The sequence below is a fragment of the Pelophylax lessonae genome (genome assembly GCF_965119305.1).
Source record: "Pelophylax lessonae genome assembly, chromosome: 8".
NCBI classification, from domain to species: domain Eukaryota; kingdom Metazoa; phylum Chordata; class Amphibia; order Anura; family Ranidae; genus Pelophylax; species Pelophylax lessonae.
Genome location: NC_138775.1, coordinates 138,025,146 through 138,050,686, shown reverse-complemented (window position 1 = coordinate 138,050,686; position 25,541 = coordinate 138,025,146). Strand labels below are relative to the sequence as shown.

At 47.4% G+C, this 25,541-nt stretch overlaps 1 protein-coding gene across 1 annotated transcript in view; it reads left to right on the top strand.

Moving 5' to 3' along the window:
• XRCC6 (X-ray repair cross complementing 6) overlaps positions 1 to 25,541 on the top strand; it is a 234,138-nt gene that overhangs the window by 84,068 nt on the left and 124,529 nt on the right. The window contains exons 6-7 of the mRNA XM_082265111.1: positions 1,985 to 2,171; positions 18,551 to 18,719. Of these exons, the coding sequence (XP_082121237.1) occupies positions 1,985 to 2,171; positions 18,551 to 18,719 (356 nt within the window). The remainder of the gene's footprint in view (positions 1 to 1,984; positions 2,172 to 18,550; positions 18,720 to 25,541) is intronic.

The following is a 25,541-nucleotide window of genomic DNA, read 5'->3' as shown; positions in this document are numbered from 1 at the left end:
TATTGGATAAAACCCTTTAAACTGAAGCTGCCTGTAAAAATGCCTCTCATATGCCTTTTCAGGGAAGACATCTCTTTGGTAATGCACTTGCCAAGTTCATAAGAAAGGTCACAGGAAAAAGTCCTCCCTCCACATTAGAAGTTTTAACCCCCCCCCCCTCTTGGGTGCTTCTACCTCCTCCTCTACCTCAGGGTCCTCCAAGTCTTCTCCAAAGCCCTCTTCACTAAAGGAGCACCCCCGCTCTCAAGGGGAGGGGAAATGTCTTTTCCAGTTTGCATTCCTCTGGGTCACAGATGTGCCAGATCTATGGGTTCAGTCGGTGATCTGAAAGGTACAGAGTTTCACACTCTACCCCCTCACCATTTTCTTCTCCTAAACCAGCCAACATCGGCCAAAGATAGTCACATTTGCAGGCCACCCCAAATCCTCTTGTTTCCCAGGGAATGATTGTTTTGGTCCCTCTTGAGGACCTATACAAAAGATTCTATTCAAATCTGTGAAGAGATAATCACAATGATTCTAACTTCTTTGCCACATCCCTATTATAACACGAGCAAGAGAATCCCCCTAGAGGTTGAGACTTTACCGGCACTAAATCAGAGTACTAAAATATTAAAAATAGTCAAGTTTATTGACACACAAAGAACAAAAATGCAAAAGAGTGGGGAGTATTGGTAATAAAAATTTTCACCAAAGGAAAACCTACTAAAAAGAATGTCCATGGAATATACCAACATTATGTAATATCAATACATGTGTATACAGATTATGCACATGAGCAACAGGCTCAAAGCATGGATCTCTTCTTCTTTAAGGGTACACTGTGCATGCTTTTGCTATAAATACAAACATCATAGTAAGTAAAAGTATACAATAAACATGCCAAAAACATTCATGATATAACATTTCTAAATTACTTACATATTCTGTATTGGTAATGCATTCTGGAGATTGATAGCAATTGATGCCATCCTCACAGGCTGAGAAGGGGTGTTCCAATCTCTCAACGAACCTGATCCCCAAGCGAAGCAAAGTTTCCCACCATCATCCTTGAACTCAGAGCAATAAAAATAGCTCGGTGTCCAGTCGAGTATGTCACATTAGTGGTTTGTGGCCAAGATGGTGGGGACTGTAGCCTCTGTTAGCTCATCAGCAGATGTGGTTGATCTGTGTGGTGTGCACCCCCTAATTTTTGCATCATGGAGTGAGACGAGCTCACTGGCATTTGAGTAACGCTATTTCTTTACATTTAGTCACATCAAGCATCTGTTGCCCAGCTTTGTAAGGCTACCACCTGGTTTCTGTTTATACTATGTCCAAGCTTTATTAAAAGGATAGGCCTCTGCTGATGAATTGGGTGTCTGACCTTTGTTTGTTTTGTTGCCTGTTAATAGTGTTCTGTATGCCTTGTTGTTGCCTATACTGTGGTTTCATTTTTTGGGGACATTCCATGGTCTATAAATATTCAACCTTTGTTTTGTACTGTATGGTTAAGGTAATAAACATTTTTACAAGACACGGGCCATCCTTCCCTCCTCTTCCAGTTAGTCTGCATTGCTTGCTAAAAAAAAAACTGAGGTTTCACGGACTCAGGTGTGGTTATAGGGGTATGCTAGGGGGGACATTCCCAGCAAAGTCCAGTCACCTAAAGGTAGCCAACAAATCCGGACAAATCTGCTTTAATTACATCAGCTAGCTACAGCAGCTGTCAGAATATAGTGGTCTCTGCAGACAGTGACTGCCGCAGATTGGCTGCAGTCACTGTTTACCCAAGAATTATCCACCCAGATTTTCCATTTGAGGGATGTTTGGTGGTGGGGTGCTGACGTAGCCACCTACTACTTGAGTTTTGGCCAGTTCATCAGAAAACTGAGTGTAGTGTGATACTGTGATTAGTGTGTGACCAGCTTTAAGTAAAGCATTTTTTTTCTGAGATTTCATCTCACTGTTTTTTTTTTTTTTTTATTATTTTCATTTACTGCAGGCTCTCATTGAAGTTGGGTAATGATGTCAGTCTTACGGTTGGAATTTATTCCCTGTTACAGAAAGCTATGAAGCCACCTCCTGTCAAGCTTTACCGTGAATCCAATGAGCCTGTGAAAACCAAGACCCGTTCTTTCAATAGGGAGAATGGAAGTTTGCTTCTTCCCAGCGATACAAAGAAATCACAGGTATAGATAGAGAGTGGAAAGTACTACTAAAGGAATAGTAGCTACTTGGTAACCTAAGCTAAAGTTTTCCAAATCCTTTGTTCAGAAACACCAAAACACACTGGGGGTGAAATTCAGTAAGTCCTTTGTAACACCTTTCAGGAACAGGGGTAAGGGTTCTAATTTTCCACGTTCTACCGATGGGCCGGGTGGAGGTTGTACTAACTCCCCTTGGGGATTCTGCCTCGAAAAGTTTACTTGGGTGTCACCCATCTGACTCTTCCCTCAATTCAGTTGCCTTGTCCAGCGTCACACACTGATGCTGTCAGCTCTTCTCCTCCTCCTCCTCTGTCGTGTTTTGGTTTTTGCTATAACTCTGGCAGGGGTCTTTTACCTGAAAAAGGATCGTGGACTGCCAAGGAGGAAGAAAAAAGAAGATATTGGCTGTTTACTATGAATTTGAAGGGGGGTGGGGCAATTCAGTAAGTCCTTGGTAACACCTTTTTAGGAACAGTGGACAGGGTTCTAATTAAGTGGAGGCTGTGGCACGCAGCATGTTTACTATGGCTGGCTCGGCATTGCGGCCAGTCTGTGCCTCAGCCCTGGTGTCTTGGACCCTACTGAATGGGCCAAAATTGTGCGGCAGGGTCTGGGGAATGAGTAGGTTCCCGCTGCTTATGTTGATTTAGCGGACTAGTTGGTCCATGGGCTGCAGTTTATTTGTTAAGCAGCTTTGGATACAGCTCCTGTCCAAATTTTGTTTCAGCGGTGGTGATTAGGTGCGTGCTGTGGCTTAAGAATTGGTCCACAGACCAAGCCTTTAAGAAAGCTCTCATTGATCTGCCCTGTTTGGGGCTACTCTGGATGACATCCTTAAGGGTCTCACGGGGGGGGGGGGGGGGAGTACCTTCCTGCCACAATTCAGGAAAGGGAAGGAGCCCTGTCTCAGACGGGGGCCCTTCTTCTCAGCCCATAGAAAATTGTGTTTCCGGGACTGAGAATAAGGGAAATAGATCCTTCAAGTCTTCCCCAGGAGGTTCAAAGCAACCTTGGTCTGGTAAGCCTAAAGCTAGCTTCTCCAGACCTGCAGACAAAACCCCTTCAGCATGAAGGTTTACCCTCACCCATTATTGGGGTTGGGGGACATCTTCGCTGACTTCCGGCCCCATGGACTTATTTTGCAAGCCTCAAGGAGGTCCGCAAAATGTTTCTTTTTGGGGTACCCAGAAAGGGGGGCAGAATTCGCCCTTTTCAGGTATTTAGGTCCTGAGTCTCCTTGTGCGGATTTAATTCCTGCAAAGATTTGAGTCACGTCTAAACTACCTAAGCTCCCCCCTATCCCTATCCAGGGAACTGAAATACCTAGGTCTGATTTTAATTCTGACCAGGGTGGTCTTTCCTCTGGACAAATTTCAGGAACCACAGGCCATGATTCAGCGGCTGCTGTCACACAGACAGTTCTCTCTCCCGACTTGCATACAGGTTCTAAATCTAATGGTATTCAAGACAGTTCTGTTTGCACAGTCCTACATGCAGCGCCTTTAGCAGGTTTGGCTCCAGAGAAGGTTTGTGGTGACGCTACAGGTTCCTCTGGTAGATGCCACAGATGTCCTAGGGGCACAGTAAGGCCAGTATCACCCTCAGCTCATGTTTCTTTCAGGATTTCCTGCAAGAAAATCAAGGACGAGGGTCTTCCTATCAGTCGGCTGGCTGTAAACGTCCCTTGGGAGCTACCTCTCTGAGAAGACCAGTTGTCCCAAGAGCTGATCTACCATCTTGCTTTACAGTCACTGGTTTTAATGGTTTAGCTATTGAAAGCCAGGTACTGAGCGATAGAGGTTTGCCTGGATCAGTTATCCCTTCTATGGTGAAGGCGAGGAAGTCCTCTTCCAGCAAGATGTACCATAGTATGTGGAAAGCATACATTTCTTGGTTGGCGCTCATCCTCGATCCTTTTCTGTGGCTGGGATCTTAGCCTTTCTTCAATGGGGGCGTTGATCAGAAGTTGGCCTTGAGTACCATCAAGGGCGAGGTGTCTGCCTTGGCAATCTTCTTTCAGTGACCCTAAGCCACGCACCTTCATTCAGGGGGTTTGACATGTGGCTCCACTTTACTGTCTCTTTTGCTGCTGTGGGATTTAAAGTTAGTGCTTTTGGTTCTCCAGAAACCTCCATTTGAGAATATTCGGGATATTCCCTTGCCAACATTGTCCCAGAAGGTGGCATTCTTGGTGGATATTACCTCGGCCCGCAGGGTTTCAGAATTGGTGACATCCTGTCGTAGTCCCTATTTAGTGGTCCATAGGGATAAAGTGGTTCTTCGTCCCTGTCCATTATTCCTGCCCAAAGTTGTCTCTGACTTCCCTTTGAATAAGGACATTGTTTTCTTCCTTGTGTCCAAAGCAGGCTCATCTCAAGAAATTTGCTTTGCATACCTTGGATGTGGTTCGTGTAATTCGAGTATATCTGACAGCTATAAAGTCCTTGCTTTTTGTTATGGACAGACCAAGGAAAGGGCTGGCCGCTTCTTCGGCTACCATCTCCAGATGGATTAGACAGACGGTCACTCAGGCCTATTTTAATAAAGGTCAGGTTCCTCCTTTCCCTGTCACGGCGCATTCTACTCGGGAGCTGAGTACTTTTTGGGCCTTCCGTCAGCAAGCATCCATATCGCAAGTTTGCAAGGCGGCCACTTGGTCATCGGTGCATACCTTTAAAAAATTCTACAAAGTAGATACTTTGGCATCTGCGGATGCCTTTTTTGGTTGCAAAGTTTTACAGGCTTCTGTTTAAGAGGTGCTGTTCCCTCTTGAGGGGTGTTGTTAAATTTTTATTTTTTCAGATGGGGCTCCTGTGACCTGGTTAAGTCTCCTATACGCTGGTTAGGGCTCTCGTGTTTAGCCTTGGGTTATTTTCCCCACCCCTCATTTTGGCTCTACTATTGGACGTCCCAGTAGTTATGATTTATGTAGCGTCTGTTGATGAACGAAATAGAAAATGGGATTTTTGTTCTTAACCGTAGAATCCATTTCTCTGAGTTCGAAGGACACAGCAACCACCCCGCTAAGGAGTTTATATACTTCTAAAACTGAATGCTACTAAACTGAATACCTAGAGCAGAGAGGGGGGTTATATACCAGGATTTTGCCCCGACTGGTCCGACAATCTAACCTGTTTTCTCTCCTATGGCTATATGCCAAATTCTGTTGGTCTTAAAAAAGATATGAAGCAAATAAATGTGTTTCACAATCTCTTTAAAACTCTAATTATGAAAAATCATGCGTGACCAACAATCAGAAATAAACGAAAAAGAAATAAAAATCACACCTACAAGGTCATACACAAACCTATAAAGTGCTTTAAATCGGTGACATAAGTGTTTAAAGATTTGTGACTTGTGTTTAGAGAAGGAGTCTTCCTCCACCATCACCTCAAACTGCTTCCCAAGACTAGTGGATTCCACACATCAAGAGGGCTCTCAGTACTTTAATATATTATCCAAAGTGCAGCCAGGAACCAAATGCTCTCATCACTAACAGTAGCTCCGTAGTTAACAACTCAGCCATGTTGCAGGAAAAAAACACAAAAAGAGACTTCATAATACTGTATTTAGGTTGAGGCATTAATTTAAAAAGTTCTCCCAAAACTTTAGTATACAGCATACTTAACCTCATCTTTTGACCTAACATAATGGCCACACACTTCCACTCACTCCTCTAACTACATGCAGAATCAGGCCTTGGCAAACTGACAACACCATAAATCTTGAGAAATAGCCATGCTCTTGAGCGACAGTGGAATTAAAGCCAACTCCCTGCAGGACCTCACCCTATACAAATCTGCCCTCCTAAAATAAAATTCTTGCATCCATGCTGCCAGGCAAACCTACTTTGTCATCCAGTCCTCATCGTCTCTTCTTTACCTTCTACTTTCTGCTTTGTCTTCCACCCCCTCTACCCACTCACTGCCCAAGAGATTACCAATCACTTCAAAAACAAGGTTGATGCAACTTTTGAGGACACCTCCACTGTACGGATCTCTTCCTCACTTAACTTACCTTAGCTAACAGCACAGTCAACACTCATTTAAACCGGCTACTACTGAAGAGGTTACCAAACATTTATCAGAAACCCACCTAACCAATTCTCCCCTGGATCCTGTTCCCTCGCAACTACTACAATCGCCCTCCTCTTCTATCCTGTTCTCTCACATCTTCAATTTCTTCCCATCTACTGGAACCTTCCCCCTCCCCTCTGAAGCATGCAGAGATCATCCCTATATTTTAAAAGCCTTCACTGGACCCCACCAACCTGTCCTATCTCCTTGCTATCATTCAACGCTAAACTTTTAGAATGTTTAGTCTACAACACTCGGAGGTTCTACCCTGCACTCCACAGAAACTGCCCTACTAAAAGACAATAACCATTTACTAACTGCTAAAACCAACAGCTACTACCTCTCTGCGGCCTTTTATACTGTTGACCACCTGCTGCTTCTCAATAAACTCCACTCCCTTGGCCTTCAAGATTCATCTCTTTCCTTGTTCTCCTCCTATCTATCGCAGAGCTCCTTCAGTGTTATCTACAACTCTGTCTACTCCTCTCAACTTCCATTTTCTGTAGGGGTCCCCCAAGGCTCTGTTCTTGGTCCCCTTCCCTTCTCTATCAACACCATTTCTCTTGGTCATTTGATAACCTCCCACGGCTTTCAATACAGATATGGCAATGACACCCAAATCGATCTCTCTACTCCTCACCTCACTTTCTCCTCTCGCATTACTAATTTACTAACTGGCATAGAAGCATAGGTGTCGCACCACTTCCTTAACCACTTAAAGACCGGAAGGTTTTACCAGGCCATTTTTTGCAATACGGCACTGGAGAACACAGTGTGGTCAGTTCTCTAGCTATGCTAGGAATTGAACCTGCTCTCCTCCAATGATCAGACTTGTCCTGATGCACCCCCCTGCGCCCCCCCCAACCACACACACACACACAGCCTTGCACTGGGAAGATCAGTGTCCTGCTGTTTTTCCTCCCCCAGCTCATTTAGCAGCTGAGAACAGAGGGATGTGATCACTGATGAAAAAAAGGGGGAAAGTATTGTTTATACTGTATCTATATACGCATTTTGCTTTTCAATTCTGGGTGGTTTTACAAGGTGGGGTTTTACAGTTACTCTAATAAAACCACCAAACTACTCCGTAACTTAGTTTTTTCAATTTGTCTTCGAGGACAGCCCATGAGACCTAGGGTTCTTCCTACCAGGACATGAAACGCATTAACTCCACCAGATAAAAGGCGGTCCTCTAGGCCTCCCCAATCAGTACTCGCGTTTCCCCTGGGCAGGGGGTTAACATGTTTCTGGAACCTGGTTCTTTGGGTCTCATGGTTTGTCCTATGGAAACTTGGTAGAGAATCCTATATAGCCTTCTCCTGCCCAGTGCGATACCTCCATGTTTGTGGTGGCTGCTTATCTCCTATCCTCAGTGCCTGGGGAGGGCCATTACCGCTGGTGATGTCATTGGAGCAGGGGGGATGGTCTCTGTCCACCTTACATGGATGTACGCTTCCCGGAGTGGCAGCGTCCTCCCTGGCAGCGCCCCTGGCCGAGCAGGGGGGGAGGAGAGTGCATTTGCCGATTTTCGGCGGAGAGGGCAGAGCGCCTACGTTCCACGCTGGCCCAGAGGAAGCGGCATAGCATTATTTCCGGTCGCAATGACGTCTTCAGGGGGCGGTGGAGACGCCGGAGACGCCGATTCCAGTCTCCTTAAAGGCGCGAACAGGGGATTGCTGGACGGCTGGTGTAGATTGTGACACCCAACAGAGGTGTAGAGCAGGATGGATTACTCTGCAACTACTGTTCTGGTAGCGGACGCAGGCTCTGGCACCAGCACCTCTCAGGTAAGCCTGAGGACTCCTCCCTCTTGCATATCCTGTGGGGTTTTTTCTCCTCCATCATAAGCTTTTTGGGGCTTGGTGAAGGAGCACCTTTCCTCTCTCCTGCACTGGGGTGTGTTTGGAGAACTGGGTGGCCTGATTCTCAAACTAGGTCTTTTGTGTTCTTATTGCAGGCCAAGGCTCCAAGCAAGGTCCAGGCGCAACCACCCAAGAGGAGATGTGCAGTTTGCGGGGCAAAGCTAGTAAAAGATGACCCAGCTGTAGCCTGTCAAAAGATGCTCTTTTCAGTTAGAGATGAGCTTTCCTCTACCCCTAGTTCCTTCAAGACCCTGATTGACAAGATGCAGACTCCTACTCAGTCAGGCCTCAGATAGGACTGCCGTTTTGGCTGGAGCTCCGCCACAGGGTGCAGAGAGGGAGGACCCAGAAGAGGAGACTAGGTCTCCCCATCCCTCACAAGAAGAATCAGGATAAGGGGAAGAGCCTAATCATAGAGAATCAGTCCGGGGCTCTAGGTACAAGTTATTACTAGAAGATGTTAATTTGTTAAAAGCCATCTATGTCATGCTTGAAATTGAAGAGGAGAAGGTGCAATTGTCAAAACACGATCCTATGTATGAAGGCAATGCATAAGAAGGCCAGGGCTTTTCCTGTGCACAGCTCCCTTCTAGATACAATTTAATTTGAATGGGAGAATCCTGAGAGGAAACCATTTTTCTCTTTCGTTCATTGGCTGACACAGCTCCAGAATCTTCTTGACCATTGGGTTATGCTGCCCCCTACAGGAGTAGGACACTAGGTAGGAAAAAGCTTTACGATGCCTATGAGGCAGTCCCAGGGGGTATACTCCCACTTCCTGCTATAGGCATTCAGTTTTTTTTCTGCCTAGTCAGGATCCTTGCTGGGATCTTTGGTCCTAGCTTTTTTTATTTTTCAATTGATTTTTCTCTTATGTCCTCCGACAGTCGCCGCCTCCTCTAAGTCATCACTATTGGGTATTGACTTCCGCTCCGCAGGAGTAGCTAGGCATAAGACTTAGTCAAAAGAACAAAAGCATTTGCATAGACACACCCATGGGGGCTGTCCCACTGGTCAATACCCCCCTGCAGTGAACACTCCCAACTCAGTTTCTTTCTGCCTAGCGTCAGGAGTAGTTAGGCTTCCCTGTGCTGGGGCTACAGTCTCAGCCTTTCTAATCCTTTTTTATTTGATTTTCTTTGAAAATGTCAGTTTTTTTCTTTGATTTACTAGCTGTTTATTTTGTCAGCTTTAGTTTTAGTTGATTCTTCGGATGAAGATGGATTCATGCAGAGCTGGGAATCTGACTGACCGCCCTGGTTCTCCAGGGCAGAGGGTCAGAGGGACCCCCAGCCCGCCATCGAGCGTTCAGCCGTGGTTCGTCCTGGCATTATGAACGACCCATCCCTGCTCGCAGCAGGGATGCAGCCGTCAGGTGGCTACCTCACTGGACACATCTGCGGTGCTGCAGTGTAATGTCCTTGGCTAACGGCATTCCCTGTCAGATGAGGACAGCGGCTTTCCGTTCTGAGATGCTCCCCACGCCATCTGGTACAGGTAAGTACTTCTGTGTGGGGCCTCTGTCTGGGGTGGCAGTCCTGTGTTGCTGTGTGTCCCCCATGTCTGTGCCGGTGTGGGACTCCCTGTTGTGATCCCTGCTGGGGTCTTTTGTACATACGCTGCGCTATGGTGCTGTGTTTGTGGGAGCCCCCTTTTCCCTGTGTCACTTAGGTGTTTTCACTGGGGGTGCAGACGATGTGTGTGGCGGCCGCAGCGGGGTAAAACCGTGCGGTCCGCCATCTTTAATGTGGGCAAGCATGTCTGGCTTCTCTGTGGGCTAATTTACATGCTGTTTTGGCGCCATCTTGCGTGTGGCAGAACGATCGTTCCATGCACATGTTCGGCGGCCATTTTCCCGAAGTCTCCCATTCATTTCTATGGGCAGCCATTTTCCCTGGGTCATTGCAGCTTATAGTTCAGCCTCTTCTTACCTCACTTCCTTTTCCTCTGGAGCAGCGTTCGGTGTGGTAACACTCTGTGGGGCTCTGCAGACTGTCTCTTCCATAAACTTTTGTCATTTCTGGCTCAGTTTCTTCTCCTTTTGGGGGTCTTTTGTCGCTGTACATATAGCGGTGGGCTGCGCACTCCGCAGCGGTTTTAAAGGGCCAGTACTTTTTATTGCACTGTCTTGCTCTATCTTGGGCAATGGAATCTCAGGACAGCAAATTCCATCCAGCTCTGGTGGGGGACCCCAGTCCTGCTGGGGCCCCTGTTATACCTTATTTGGCCGCCGTAGTGGCGTCTTTAGTGTCCAAAATGGAGGTTCTGATGGCTGAACGTGCTGCTAGAAAGAGGCCCAGATTATCTATCTCTTCTGATTCAGATGGTGATGTGCCTGCTGCGGCGGGCGTGCCCTTTTCAGGGTCTCGCTCATCCTTGGACCCTCTGGGGTCTGAGGGGGAGGCGGAGGTGGAGGGGATTGATGTTTCTCCCCCGGGGTCGCCTGAAGAACGCGTGACCATGGGTGAATTGATTGTTTCTGTAAAGGAAACCCTACATTTGGAGGATGAGCCCAGTCCTCCGGGCATTGTGTCCTCTTTTGGTACACACAGGACCCGCAAGTCGGCGCAGGTTTTTCCCTGCCCCGCTGAATTAAATTACACTGTGAATGAACTGTGGCGCACTTTAAAACGTCCATTCATGGTTCCTAGTCGGTTTCAATTACTTTATCCCTTTGAGCCGGCTACTGAATCGCGATGGTGTGTGCCTCCACAAGTGGATCACACTGTGGCCGTGTTAAACAAGGCTACCTTGATTCCTACTGAGGAGACCCCGGTTTTCTGGGATCCTACGGACAGAAGGTTGGAGTCTCTAGCCCGCCATTCCTATATGGTGGCGGGCTCCTTGCTCAAACCTGTTTTCGCGTCCCTTCTGGTGGCTCAGGCGGTGGCGGATTGGACTAAGGTGCTTAGATGCAACCTCGCGTCTGATTCTGCCCCACCTGCCACACTGGTTATGGTGGATCAAATTCACCAAGGAGTCATGTATTTGTGCGATGTGGCCTTAAATGAGGCCCCTTTATTACCACGCCTATCTAGTGTTGCTGTGCTTAACCGTCGACTGATCTGGCTGAAGAGCTGGTCGGCTGACCAGACATCGTGGAAGACAGTTGCTGATTTTCCCTATGCAGGCTCTCGCCTTTATGGCGAGGCATTGGATACCTTGGTGAAAGGCGTCACGGGGGTAAAAGCACCATGCTGCCCCAGAACCCGAAGAACAAGTCCTTTCGTGGCAAACGAGGTTCCTCCTCCCGACCCAATCAGGGGTCCTTTCGTGCCTTTCGGAATCAAACCAAGGGCAAGCCCTTCAAGGGCCAAGGTAGCCAAAAGAAGCCCTGGTCGGGCAAGCAGAAGTCCGGCAATGCCGGTTCGGCGGGTCAATCCGCCTCTGCCTGAAGGGGCGCCCTCTCCCGTTTCAGGGGTGGGGGGACGTTTGCGCGGTTTCCTCCAACCTTGGCTGTTCCGAATTCCGGACAGGTGGGTTCAGGAAATCATTCGATCAGGGTACAAGATCGAATTCCTTTCCCGGCCGGCGGATAGATTTTTTCCCTCAAATCTTCATTTGACCCCAGGGCGCCTGCAGGACCTGCATCAAGCGGTGTAGGACCTCCTGGCCCAGTGGGTAATTGTCCCGGTGTCTCATCGGGACAGGTTTCGGGGGTTTTATTCAACTCTGTTCACTGTGCCCAGAAAGGAGGGCAAGGTACCTCCTATTCTGGACCTGAAAGCACTGAACCGCTTTGTGCGCGTTCGGAAGTTCCGTATGGAATCTCTCCGCTCGGTGGTGGCCTCCCTGAGCCCAGGGGAATTCATGACTTCTATAGACCTGAAGGATGCGTATCTACACATCCCAATTTTCGAGGGTCACCAGAGGTACCTTCGGTTCGCTGTCGCGGAGGAACACTATCAGTTTGTGGCGTTACCTTTCGGTCTCGATTCGGCTCCAAGGGTCTTTACCAAGGTGCTGGCGCCTGTTCTGGGCCTGCTACGGGCACAGGGCAGTGCGTTCTTGGGATATCTGGACAATCTCCTCCTAAGATTGAGTGTCAGTTGGGACCTGCTGCGCAATCTGTCCACCACGGTACAGACGCTCCAGGAGTTCGGATGGACCATCAACGTACAGAAGTCGACCTTTTCTCCATCAGTTCGTCTTCCCTATCTGGGAATGATCCTGGATTCTGCTCAGGCACAGGTGTTCTTGCCAGAGGACAAGCTCCGGACCTTGCAGGACGAGATCAGGTCCCTCAGGGACCGCCCATCCTCGTCCCTCAGGACCTGCATGCGGTGCCTGGGGTTGATGGTATCGGCCTTCGAGGCGATACCCTTTGCTCAGTTTCATACTCTGGCTCTCCAAGCGGAGATCCTGGCCAGGTGGGACAGACTACCTCAGTCCCTGGATCTGAGTGTCTCATTGAGTCGCCTGACCAGAATGGATCTTCTGTGGTGGCTCCAGTCCCCGGCGGTGTCGGAAGTCCTTCCGTCCATTACTGTGGACAGTGATTACCACGGATGCCAGCCTGTCGGGCTGGGGTGGGGTCCTGGGCAATCTGTCTGCCCAGGGCACTTGGTCGGGGGAGGAATCCTCCCTTCTGATCAATGTGTTGGAATTGAGAGCGATAAAGCTCTGTCTATTCCAGTGGTCGCATCGACTTCGGGGCCGTCCTGTTCAGGTACAGACGAACAATGCTACCGCGGTGGCTTACATCAACCACCAAGGGGGCACCAGGAGTGCCCGGGAGGTGACCAACATTCTGTCTTGGGCCGAGACTCATGTCCCGGCAATTTCAGCAGTTCACATTCTGGGTGTGGAGAATTGGCAGGCCGACTATCTGAGCCGCCAGACCCTGGACCAGGGGGAATGGTCCCTGTCTTTCAACTGCTGTGTGCGAAGTGGGGATCCCCGGACGTGGATCTGTTCGCGTCTCGGCTGAGCCACAAGGTGGAAAGGTTCGTGGCAAGAACGCGCGATCCTCTGGCAGACGCCTCGGATGCGTTGGTGGCCCCTTGGCATCAGTATCGTCTGATGTATGCCTTTCCTCCGATTCAGTTGTTGTCCAGGTTCCTTCGCAGGCTGGTCTCGGAACCTCACTTGGTGATTCTGGTGGCACCGGACTGGCCATGCTGGTCCTGGTACGCCGACGTTGTTCACCTGGCAGTGGCGCCTCCTTGGTGGCTGCCAATGCGGGAAGATCTGCTGTTTCAGGGACCGATCTTCCATCCTGCTTTACAGTCGCTGGCTTTAACGGCCTGGCTGTTGAGACCCAGGTCCTGAGAGACAGGGGTCTCGCCCCGGAGGTCATTCCTACTTTAATCAAGGCTCGGAAAACCTCATCTGGTAAAATCTATTACCGTACCTGAAAGGCTTATTTCGCCTGGAGTCCAAGGGGGTTCTCCCCTCGCTCGTACTCGGTGACGAGAGTGTTGGCTTTCCTTCAGACTGGGGTGGACCAGTGCCTGGCGCTGGCCACGATAAAGGGCCAAGTATCCGCACTGGCTGTTTTTCAACGCCCTGTGGCATCTCATTCCTTAATTCGCACCTTCATTCAAGGTGTGCGACATTTGGCTCCTCCTAGGAGGGAGTCTTTACCTCCATGGGACTTGAACTTGGTTCTGTCCGTGTTACATCGTGCTCCCTTTGAAAACATCCAGGAGATATCGTTGCCTCTGCTGTCTAAGAAGGTTGCTTTTTTAGTGGCGATCACTTCGGCTCGCAGAGTGTCGGAACTGGCGGCGTTGTCTTGTCGTTCTCCTTACTTGGTGATTCACCAGGATAAGGTGGCCTTGCGACCACATTCATCTTTTCTTCCTAAGGTGGTCTCTGAGTTCCACCTTAATGAGGACATTGTCTTGCCTTCGCTTTGTACGAAGCCTAAGCATCCTAAGGAGGTTGCTTTGCATTCCTTGGATGTTGTCAGGGCGATCAGGGTTTACCTGTCTACGGAGTCCTTTCGGAAGACGGATTTCCTCTTTGTCCTTCCTGAGGGACCTCGGAAGGGCATGGCTGCTTCTGCAGCGACCGTTGCCAAATGGATCAGACAGACCATTGAACAGGCCTATGCTTTGAAGGAACGGGTTCCACCATTCTCTGTTAAGGCGCACTCTACCAGATCTTTGAGTGCGTCCTGGGCCTATTGGCATCGTGCCTCGGTGGCCCAGGTGTGCAAGGCTGCGACTTGGTCGTCGGTGCACACCTTTTCCAAATTCTATAAGGTGGATGTTCTGGCATCAGCTGATGCCTCCTTTGGCCGCAAAGTGCTCAGTGCGGCAGTGCCATAAGGGACCCTTGTGTTTTTTTTTTGTTTTTTTTTGTGGGTCCCTGGCTGTTGGGGTTGTTTATCCCCTGGGTTATTTGCTTTCCTGGGCTGTTGCTCCTGTTGAGCCTTGTTTTCTGTTGCCCAGAAGGTTCTCTTACTGTGTGTGCAAGGTTCCTTTCTCTGATGTGGGTACTGCGTTGCCTTTTCTACTTTTGCGTCTCCCACCCCTCATGTCTACACTGCTTTGGGACATCCCAATAGTGATGACTTAGAGGAGGCGGCGACTGTCGGAGGACGTAAGAGAAAATTGAATTTTTGTAAAATCTTACCAGTAAAATTCCTTTCTCTGAGTTCTCTGACAGTCGCCGCCCCCGCCCCTCTTTTGGGGTTTTCTTGTACACTTACTGCTATGCTACCAAACTGAGTTGGGAGTGTTCACTGCAGGGGGGTATTGACCAGTGGGACAGCCACCGTGGGTGTGTCTTTGCAAATGCTTTTGTTCTTTTGACTAAGTCTTATGCCTAGCTACTCCTGCGGAAGTCAATACCCAATAGTGATGACTTAGAGGAGGCGGCGACTGTCGGAGGACTCGGAGAAAGGAATTTTACAGGTAAGATTTTTACAAAAGTTGTTTTTCTGTCCTCTTCTCAGGTCCCTGGTTCCTGCTCCTGGCCCCTCCCTCCAATTGAGTGCCCCCACAACAAGCAGCTTGCTATGGGGGCTTCGGAGCCAATCTGCAGCTCCACTTGTCCATTCAGACATGGAGCTGCTGTTTGGCCCCGCCCCCTCTCTCTCCTGATTGGCTCACTGACTTTGACAGCTGCTGGAGCCAATGGACGGAGAGTCACAGGACGGCCGAGGGACTCGTTGACAATGCTGGACAGAGAGGAGGCACAGATAAAGTATTAGGGGGGCTGCTACACCCAGAAGGATTTTTATCTTAATGCATAATACAAAAACCTTTCTGACTTTACAACTCCTTTAATGAAAGAGTGTATTGTACACTGGGTCTATAAGCCCTGAAGGATAATAAGGGATAAAAATGCCTAGGAGGCTTTCAACTACAACTAGCAGAAATCAACAAGAAGCCAACTGGCATCAAAGTAATTGAGTGGCATTAGTTGTGTGCGATTCAAGCCAAATATTCAATATTTTGTCAAATTTGGCTGGACATCCCCTGGAGTGGTACGTGGCTTTTTATAGTGGAATAGCAGAATCAATCATGGCCTTCCAGAAGTTTAAAGAGGGCACTTCAGGTTCTTTTCCATTTTTAGAATCCTAGCTTTCCTTGTGTAAAACAGTAATAGGCCTATAAGGGTCTTAGTTGCTTTGCGGTGAGCCAGGGGGCCCAGCAATCAGACTGACACACTCTGTGGAATTGGAATCGTAGTTAGGGAGGTTCTAAAACGTGACTACTTCCCAGAAAACTTGTATCCAGGGACAGGAACACGTGGTTAAAATCTGCACCTCCACTGCCACACTTCCAGCAGCATAACTGAAACCAACTGCAAGAAGGGTTATTCCCAAGCGTCTTCCCAGTCCTCTACATCCATGTCTGGGACATCACTTTGCCACTTAGAAAACAGGTCCTCCAGTCCAAAATAAACTGAAGGCATAAGCGCTTTATATATGTTAGGCGTAGGTTTAGCCAATTGGTCCTCTCGCAACAAAGATTCCAGGTTTGACTGAAAGAGAAGTACAGGTTGAGAACCAAACTGAGTAGCAAATGCGTAGAAAATTTGGAGATATCTAAAGACTTGAGAGTATCAAAAGACATTAAGGTGCCATTTGCACAGATAGAGGCCAATGTTTTGATGCCCCGGGGTGCCCATATTGCTGGATCAGTAATACATTGGAACTCAGGGAGGAGTGGGTGAAGCCACAGAGGGGTGACGAGAGACCATGTATGGGAATCTTCTTGATGTTTACATACAGGTACTTGTGTTTGCCAGACCCTTATTACGGCTTTCATGGAGGGTGTAAGAGGAAATGGAACCATTATTCCTCCGTTTAAAGCATTACTCAGTTATTCTTCTAACCCAAGGTAGGCTGCCTCATGGACCACCGAGATATTTTGATCTAATTTTTTTTAACCATTTTCCTGCACTGTCACATTTAGCGAACCTTTGTGGATGAGAGTATTGATATCTTCCCAATCCTCTTCATTCAAGTCTAGTCCCAACAAACGACCCCACTATTCACAGGCCACCCCAACCACCCCGGTTGGCAAACAGTTGCAAATAGATCATAGAGATCACATGTTACCAGGTGGGAGTTCCTGTAACAGAGGGATTCAAACAGTCCGAGCCGATTCACACAGCTGTGGAGCTCAATGGAAAAGGGTCCTGTGTGTCTTTGGCTGTGTTTTAGCTGCGAATACAGGCAAAAATTCAGACCCGATTAGCACCTGAAACGTGAACAGGGAAGCACCGGACCCCAGGCCCCATCAGTGTGAACCCTGCCTAAAGGTCAACAACATAGCTGTAAAATCAAGTTTTATTAAAGCCATATAGCCATATTAAAACTTGTGTATCAAAAATTAATTACAGAAGGCTGGCATAGTTTTCCATAACACCTTGTTACAAATAATCCTTTCTCCTTCCTCCCCAAAATCATAAATCATACTTTGCCACCATCTATTACTATAGACTTTTGCTGTTGCTTTGTGGTGGGGGGTGAGCTTGAAGCATTTCATGAATAATTCTGTAAAATTTTGTTTTATTCAAATATACATGTATACTTTTTATAGTGTTGTAAGTTTGGATCTTAGCACGTCGAATGTAACAAGTTGTTATTTGCACACAGGTAAATTATTTTACTGCAGTCATTGCAGCAACCATTTACTAACCCATTTTTCATTTAAGTGAGTAAAAGTCTGTACGAAATTTGAGTTATTGGTTTTATATATCTGTTTAGTTTTCTTTTTTCAAAAAGTCTAAATAAAAAGTTTTATTCAGTAACATGGTAAATATTTAAAAATGAAAAAGAAAAAAAAAAACTAAGGGTTGAAGAATACTGTATTCCTTAAAACTGTTCCCTGGAACTATTTGGTGTTTTTTTAAGACTTTTTTTCCATTAGTTCTAGCTGCTTCAATGTAACATACAGTTTTGTACTTGTGAAGACTAAAACAGTGTGTGTGTGAACACCAGTTGATGTCAGCGGCACTGTCAGATTTGTACTTTGCGTATACTGTACACTTTTTCACTGGATAGGGAACTTGTGTAGGTTATTCTCCACTTGTGGAAAAAAAAAGTGGGGTACTTCGCATAGTCAGGAGAAATTACAATATAATATAATTTAATTGAATATACAAAATAAACATTTGTGTATGCCATCAAAAAGATAAGATTCAGTTTAAAAAAGTAGTGGTTGAAAAAATAGATTTTTAGTACGGAATTACTATGAAATACATTTCTTGAAATGCATCACGGGACACAGAGCCATAAATCATAACATATGGGTTATATAGCCATCTATAGATGAAAGGACACTGGCAACCAATCAGAAAGGATGTCCCCCTATATAACCCCTCCTACACAGGAAGTACCTCAGTTTTATAGCAAGCAATAAAGGCCCCATAAAAGAGGGGAGGGACCTCTGTGCCCCGTGATTTACTTCAAGAAATAGATTTTACAGGTAAGTCTGTATTAAAAATCTATTTTTCTTTTTGTGTCTCAAGGGACACAGAGCCATAAATCGTAACATATGGGATGTCCCAAAGGCAATGCATCTGGGAGGGGGGGAGATACCAACAATACCACCATCAGACCACAAAAAGGACTACATCGCTGCCTGCAGAACACTGTGGCCAAATGCAGACTCCTCCTGTGTCCCAACATCCACTTTAAAGAAACGAGTGAATGTATGCACCGATGACCAGGTCACGGCCTTGCAAATCTGAGCCATAGAGGCTTGATGGAGATGTGCCCAAGGGGCACCTACTGCTCTGGTAGAATGTGCCTTTACAGGAAAAGGTGGAACCTTTCCTACTAAATCATACGCCTGGGTAATAACCTGGCGAATCCAATGAAAAACTGTAGACTTAGATGCTGCCAAAATAGTATTATTATTTACAAGTACAGGATTATCTTGTGATGCCCTGTTAAGTTTTCCACAAAACAAGTATGTGAATTATTTTGGATTACATTATACGCGTTTGTTTTTTACAGACTTATGGCAATAGGCAGATTGTTCTGGAAAAGGAGGAGACAGAACAGCTGAAAAGATTTGATGACCCCAGTTTGGTTTTGGTTGGGTTTAAACCAATCACTTTCCTGAAGAAGCATCATTTTATCAGACCTGCACAATTTGTTTATCCAGAGGAATCCATTGTCAGTGGTGAGTAACAGTGAATCTATCCTATCAAACTAGAGCACAGTGTTGAAAAGTTTCTCACACTGCTCTGTTATTTACATTGATCAGTACATAAATATTAAACATTTTTTATTTCTGCTTATCCAAGCACTGTTTTCTGGTCAGTTTCCCATTGGGTTAATAATTGTGTACTGTATAATAAGTGATATACAAAATGTGCCCATTCTTGAGCTGCGTTTGCAGAATGGCGGCTTTGACTTTTTTCTGTAGAAAACCTCAGATCCATCTGCTGTAGGCTCCTTTCACACCAATCCGGTGTGTTGCTCCTGCAATGCGTGTGCAGCACAGTGTACCTGCAGTTTGCGTGCAGGTTAGCTGTGTTTTGCTATAGACTTCTATTATGTCCCATTAGTCAGGTTGAAAAAAGTCCATCTGGCTCAACCGATAAAAAAAAAAAAAAAAACACAGTAATGAAAACCCAACCATACAATCCCATATACACAATCCTATACCCGCAGTTGATTCAGAGGAAGGGGAAAAAAAACTCCAGCAAAGCATGATCCAATTTGCTACAGCAGGGGGAAAAACAATTCCTTCCTGATCCCCCGAGAGGCAATTTGACATTCCCTGGATCAACTTTACCTATAAATATTAGTACCCACCTATATTATGTACACCCAGGAAAGAATCCAGGTATTTTTTAAAGCAATCTAGTGAGCTGGCCAGAACCACCTCTGGAGGGAGTCTATTCCACATTTTCACAGCTCTTACAGTGAAGAAACCTTTCCATATTTGGAGACGAAAGCTGTGCTCCCTTGTCCTCTGTGTTGACTTTAAAGTGAACAACTCAACACCAAGTTCACTATATGGACCCCTTATGTTTTTACACATGTTGATCAAATACCCCCTTAATCTCCTCTTCTCAAGAGAGAATAAATTCAGTTTCTCTAGTCTTTTCTCATAGCTGAGCTTCTCCATGCCTCTTATCAGTTTGGTTGCCCTTCTCTGCACTTTCTCCAGTTCCCCGATAACCTTTTTAAGAACTGGTGCCCAAAACTGAACTGCATGTTCCAGATGAGGAACATAATAGAAGTCTATGGGAAAGCGCAGCTGACCCGCATGCACTGCAGAAAAAGAGCACCAGATAAGTGTAAAAGGAGCTGTAAGTTATAGGCCCCAGTGTGATAAGTCACAGCAAAAGCTGATCAGCGGTGCTGGCCAATGATTGACCGTCTGCACCTACTGATTGGTAAGGGGGAATGCAGGGAGACAGGGAATAAAAACCAGCACATCCCTTGGTAAAAGAATCTCACAGTACACACACACACTTGTTAGGTGCACATTTAATCCTTTGATTATGATGACCTAGATGTTAACCCCTTCCCAGTCAGTCAGTGTCATTAGTACATTGACTGTGTATTTTTAGCCCTGATCACTGTATTACTGTCACTTGTTCCCACAAAGTGTCAAAAGTCCGTGTCAGATTGCTTGCCTGCCATACTATCGTAGTCCTGCTAGAAGTCGCTGATCGCGACAATTACTAGTATAAAAAATAAATAAAAATTTCAGTATATATATGTAGACGCTAGAACTTTTACGCAAACCAATCAATATGTGCTTATTGTTTTTGGTTAAAAAAAAAATTATATATATATATATATATATATATATATATATATATATATATATATATATATATATATATAGCAGAATATATATTGGTCTAAATTTATAAAGACTTTTTTTTTTTTTCATTGGATTTGTTTTATAGCAGAAAGAAAAATAAAATGACAAAAAAATCAAAAGCAGAAGCCACGCTCTTTAGAATCACTATGAATACGAAATCTATAAAGTGCTAAACCTAAAATTTAAATGAATAATAAAATACATAAACAACAATTCATATTAAATTGTTGCAACCAATAAAGTGCTATGTAATGTCCTAAAAAAGTGCTAAGTGCAAGAACGGTGATAAACAAAGTCCACCAGTCTGTGCTCCCAAGTGAAATATTTGACCTCTTTTCTCAAAGAAGGTTAAAAAGCACCTTGGATAAGTGTGTCTCCAATTGGAATTGAAATAACTCCTCCATCCATATCCAGGATAAATTTAGGCAATAAAGGATCAGCGCCCCACCTACTTTTCAGCACACGTCACCAGAGGCGGCTCTCTAATTAGGCAAATTAGGCGGTCACCTAAGGCCTCGCACTCACAGGGGCCTCGCAGCCGCCTAATTTGCCTAGTTAAAGAGCCTGGCAGCAAGGATCTCCATGAAATCAGCACAGCGTGGGGTCCCAGAGCATTGCGCTGGCATCCTGCTGGCTGTATGCAGCGGTGAGGAGTGAGCACTTCAGCTGTGCTGCCAGACGCACTGCATGCATAAGATGACACAGAACAGAACTCCCCTCCCCCCCCCCAGCAGGAGAGAAGGTGCTGCTGCTTCCAAGAGGACTGCGCCTGGCCCGCCCTGATCAGGTACACGAGGCTGGGGGGGAGGGGGAGTATGTGCAGGTCACAGGTGACAAGTGCTGTGGTATCTGGCAGACTGCCTATGTGTGTCCTCCTTCCCCCACCGCCAATTTCATCCTTACACAGCATGTAGAAGAGAGAATGTCCGAGCAGAAGGCGGGAGCTGTCCAACTTTTCAAGTAGAAAAGCTTGTGATTTGTTAGTATGGGCGGTCCTAGCAACCAATCATCTGCCTGTTAAATGAAAAGTTGGACAGCTTCTGCCCTCTGCTCGGACATGCTGCATCCTCTGTCTTCCACCTGCTATGTAAGGTAAGGGACTCAGAAATCCCATTCACCTCCCCCTCTCCTTCGATGACCCCTCTCTTCTCTGCTCTGTCACTGTGCTCAGGTGATGGTTTGGGAAGGGTAACTGTCCTAGGTGGAGAGGATCAATTCCCCTCTGTTCTGTCTTCTCCAGCTTCAATAACATCCCGCACCCGGTACCATTCCAAGTGAGTGAGCACTGTGACTTACCAGTCTCTCTCCTCTCCCCTCTCTCTCCTGCACAGGCCCTGTGTCCACCCCCCCCACCTGGCTGCACCCCCCATCTCCTGTCCACCTGGCTCTGTCCTCCCCCCTCTCCTGTCCACCTGGCTGCATCCCCCCTCCACCTGGCTGGCTGCACCCTCCCCCCCTCTCCTGTCCACCTGGCTCTACCACCCCCCACCTGGCTGCATCCCCCCCCTCCACCTGGCTGGCTGCACCCTCCCCCCCTCTCCTGTCCACCTGGCTCTGTCCCCCCATCCACTTGGCTGCATCTCCCCTCCACCTGGCTGGCTGCACCCTCCCCCCCTCTCCTGTCCACCTGGCTCTACCACCCCCCACCTGGCTGCATCCCCCCCTCCACCTGGCTGGCTGCACCCTTCCCCCCTCTCCTGTCCACCTGGCTCTGTCCCCCCCCATCCACTTGGCTGCATCTCCCCTCCACCTGGCTGGCTGCATCCCCCCTCCACCTGGCTGCACCCCCTCCACCTTCTGTAGCTGCAACCCCCCCCCACCCTCTCCTGTCCACCTGGCTCTGTCCTCCCCCACCACCTGGCTGCACCCCATCTCCTGTCCACCTGGCTGCAACCCCCCTCTCTTTTCCACCTGGCTGCATTCCCCCCCCCCCCACCTGGCTGCACCCTCCCTCTCCTGTCCACCTGGCTCTGTCCCCCCCCCCCACCTGGCTGCACCCCCCTCTCCTGTTCACCTGGCTCTGTCCTCCCCCTCTTGGCTGCACCCCCCTCTCCTGTCCACCTGGCTGCACCCTCCCTCTCCTGTCCACCAGGCTCTCTCTAATCAAGAGTACCTATCACCTATATGCTACCACATAGGGGGCTATTGGTCCTCTGTCTAATGGCAATAAAAGTTATGTAAAGCCTGATCCATCCATCCATCCATCCATTTATTCAGTCCCTCCATTGTCTCTCCTGCCTCCCAGTGAGTACTCTGATGTGAGGGGTCTTCTCTCTCTCTCTCTCTCTCTCTCTCTCTCTCCTTAACCTCTGCAAAGGGATTCAGTGGGGCCTCATGTCTAAATTTTGCCTAAGGCCTCACAAAGCCTAGAGCCGCCTCTGCACGTCACTTCTGGTCTATGGAACAGGAGAAACGCAAACTGGCATTCCTTAATTAATGCTCGTTTTTACCTTTGCCATGTAAGTGTAAATTTTATTACTTTGCAATAGACGTTTATAATATTACACAATGATCTGTTATGTTTCCCCCTTGCTAATGAGGCCACGGAAGGACTGTTTGAAGATAGAGGAATATTGTATGGTGGGTTGCTGATCTATTATTGCCCCAAATAATCCTGGATACCGATGGATGAGTGATTTCAATTGAGTACACACTTACCTGAAGCTTTTTTTTGACCACCTTTAAGAAAAGAGGTCAAATATTTTTGGTAAGTGCGGAGTGTTGTCACTTGGGAGCATGGATTGGTGGATTTTGTTTATCACCAAGTCACCATTTTTATTATACGTCACAGCAAGCACTTTATTGAGGATTCTTTGGACTTTTCTATATACATTTTTATTAGCGAATTGCACATAATACTTTTTTAGGACGTCGCATAGCAATTTGTTGGGTGTCACAAGTTATTGTGAATTATTGTTTAGATATTTTATTATTCATTTGAATTCTAAGTTTAGCACTTTATAGATTTGTGATCCTGAAGAGCGCACTTTCAGTCTTTGATTTTTTATCATCATAATAATCCAGCCTTTGCAGCTGTAAGACACGCAGCTCTTCTTTTTTTTTGAAAATTTGTTTTTATTGAATTTTTGCACAAAAAAACAGACAAGACAATGCCACGCAGGGCAACAACCATAAACAGTGACAACAGGTCAAACCCCTCCCATACAACCCCCCACCCCAGGCTCCATCCAGCACGTCCAGTGGAAAAACAAAGCATCCATCAGTAATAAAGATACCCCTCAAGACTGCTCCAATTATCCAGTAGTAAGGTCATAGAACATTATAGATTAGTCCAGCACAGAGCCCACAAGCAGCAACCCCATGGCTTAGTCAAAAAAAAAAGTAGAGAGACTTCTATACATGCAGTAAAAACACAATAAACAGGAATATATCACCGACCGGCATGGCCATCCCCCCCCCCCCCCAGACAATCCCGAACAGTAGCACATAGAACACTAAAGCTGATCAACGGAGGTCGAGGCCGGAGAGTCTATCCATGTTTTCCATACTTTATCAAACTTGCGGGGGCATCCCCTACTGAGATACGTGGCCTTATAGAGCGGAGTCACTTTATTAACCAAGCCCTTCCAGAAAAGGATCGTGGGAGCCAAGGGACTCTTCCAGTGTAAGAGCAGAGCCTTGCGCGCATAGAAAAGCAGCAAGCTGACCAGAGTACGAACGACCCTCGCAGGGGCCAAGCCATCCACCAACCCCAAGAGGCAAACCTCCACGGAGCTGGGGACCGGAAACTTAACCACCTCCACAATACAAGCTAAGACGGATGCCCAATAGTCCATGACCACCGGGCACCCCCAGAAGATGTGACTGAAGTCCGCCGGTGAATGGGAACAACGCCAGCACTCCGCCGAGGCCGTCTGATAAATACGTGCCAGCCTCGCCGGCGTGTAATAAATCCGATGCAGAAATTTAAAGTGAATCAGACGGTCCCTCGCAGAGACCAGGTAGGCGAAGGGCGAACTCCACATATCATCCCAGTCATCACCATCCAGGTCAGGCACCTCCTCCACCCAGCGTTCCCGACATCTACGCACAGCAGGCGGAGTGATAGCGAACAATTCCCTGTACAATTCTGAGAGAGGCTTCCGCATACCCGCCGCTTGTATCGCTGTTTCAAGAGCTGAAGCTTTAATCACAACCCGAGAGGAACCGAATTGTGCCACAAACGCATGGCGAAGTTGGAGATAGCGAAAAAAATACCCATTTGGAAGATCATAACGTGCCTTCAGGGCATCAAAGGAGCACAGCTCCCCACCAGAGACAATATCCCCCAGCAACTTCACCCCCTTAACGGCCCAGATGGTAGGATCAGGGATCGAGGCGAAATGAGGAAACTTGGGGTTCCACCACAATGGGGAGGCCGGGGAAACACCAGTGGCTCCTGGCTCCACCAGCACCTGCATCTGTTCCCAGGCTTTGATGGTAGAACGCATCGTTCCTGTCAGCTGAAATGTAGCCCTGGACCCTCGATGCAGTAAAAGACGAAGACTCTCGTAGGAGCCCAAAACAGCCGCCTCCAGCACCGTGGCGGAGTCCCCATCGTCCCCTGCAAGCCAGCGTCGCGCCACCACCCCCTGCCCAGCCAGGAAATATTTATAAAGATCAGGTAAAGCCAATCCCCCCTGACCCCAGGGCTCCTGCAACACCTGCAGACCAATTCTAGGAGGAGAGGTACCCCAAATAAAGGAACCTATCAGGCCATGAACGCGGCGGAAGAAAGAACGCGGGACCCACACCGGGGAATTTCTAAGGAAATACAGAAAGACAGGGAGAAGTTTCATTTTCACCAAGTTAATGCGCCCCAGAACCGACAAAGGTAAGTCGCGCCACACCTCTGCCCTGCGTTTAAAGACCTCCAGCAGTGGGTTAAGATTCAGAGTAAGATAATCCGCCACCCTCGCCGACACCCTGACTCCCAGGTAGGTGAACTCCGTCACCCATTTCAATGGTAGCGCCCCATCAGCTGCAGCAATGGCACCAGGATCAATAGGGAGCATAGTGGATTTATCCCAATTCACCCTTAGGCTGGAAAACTTTGCAAAAGTGTCCAGGATATTGAATACCGCCCGCAGAGAAGCAATGGGATCCTTCAAAAATAAAAGCATATCATCCGCATAAAGTGCCAGGCACTCCTTAATGGAG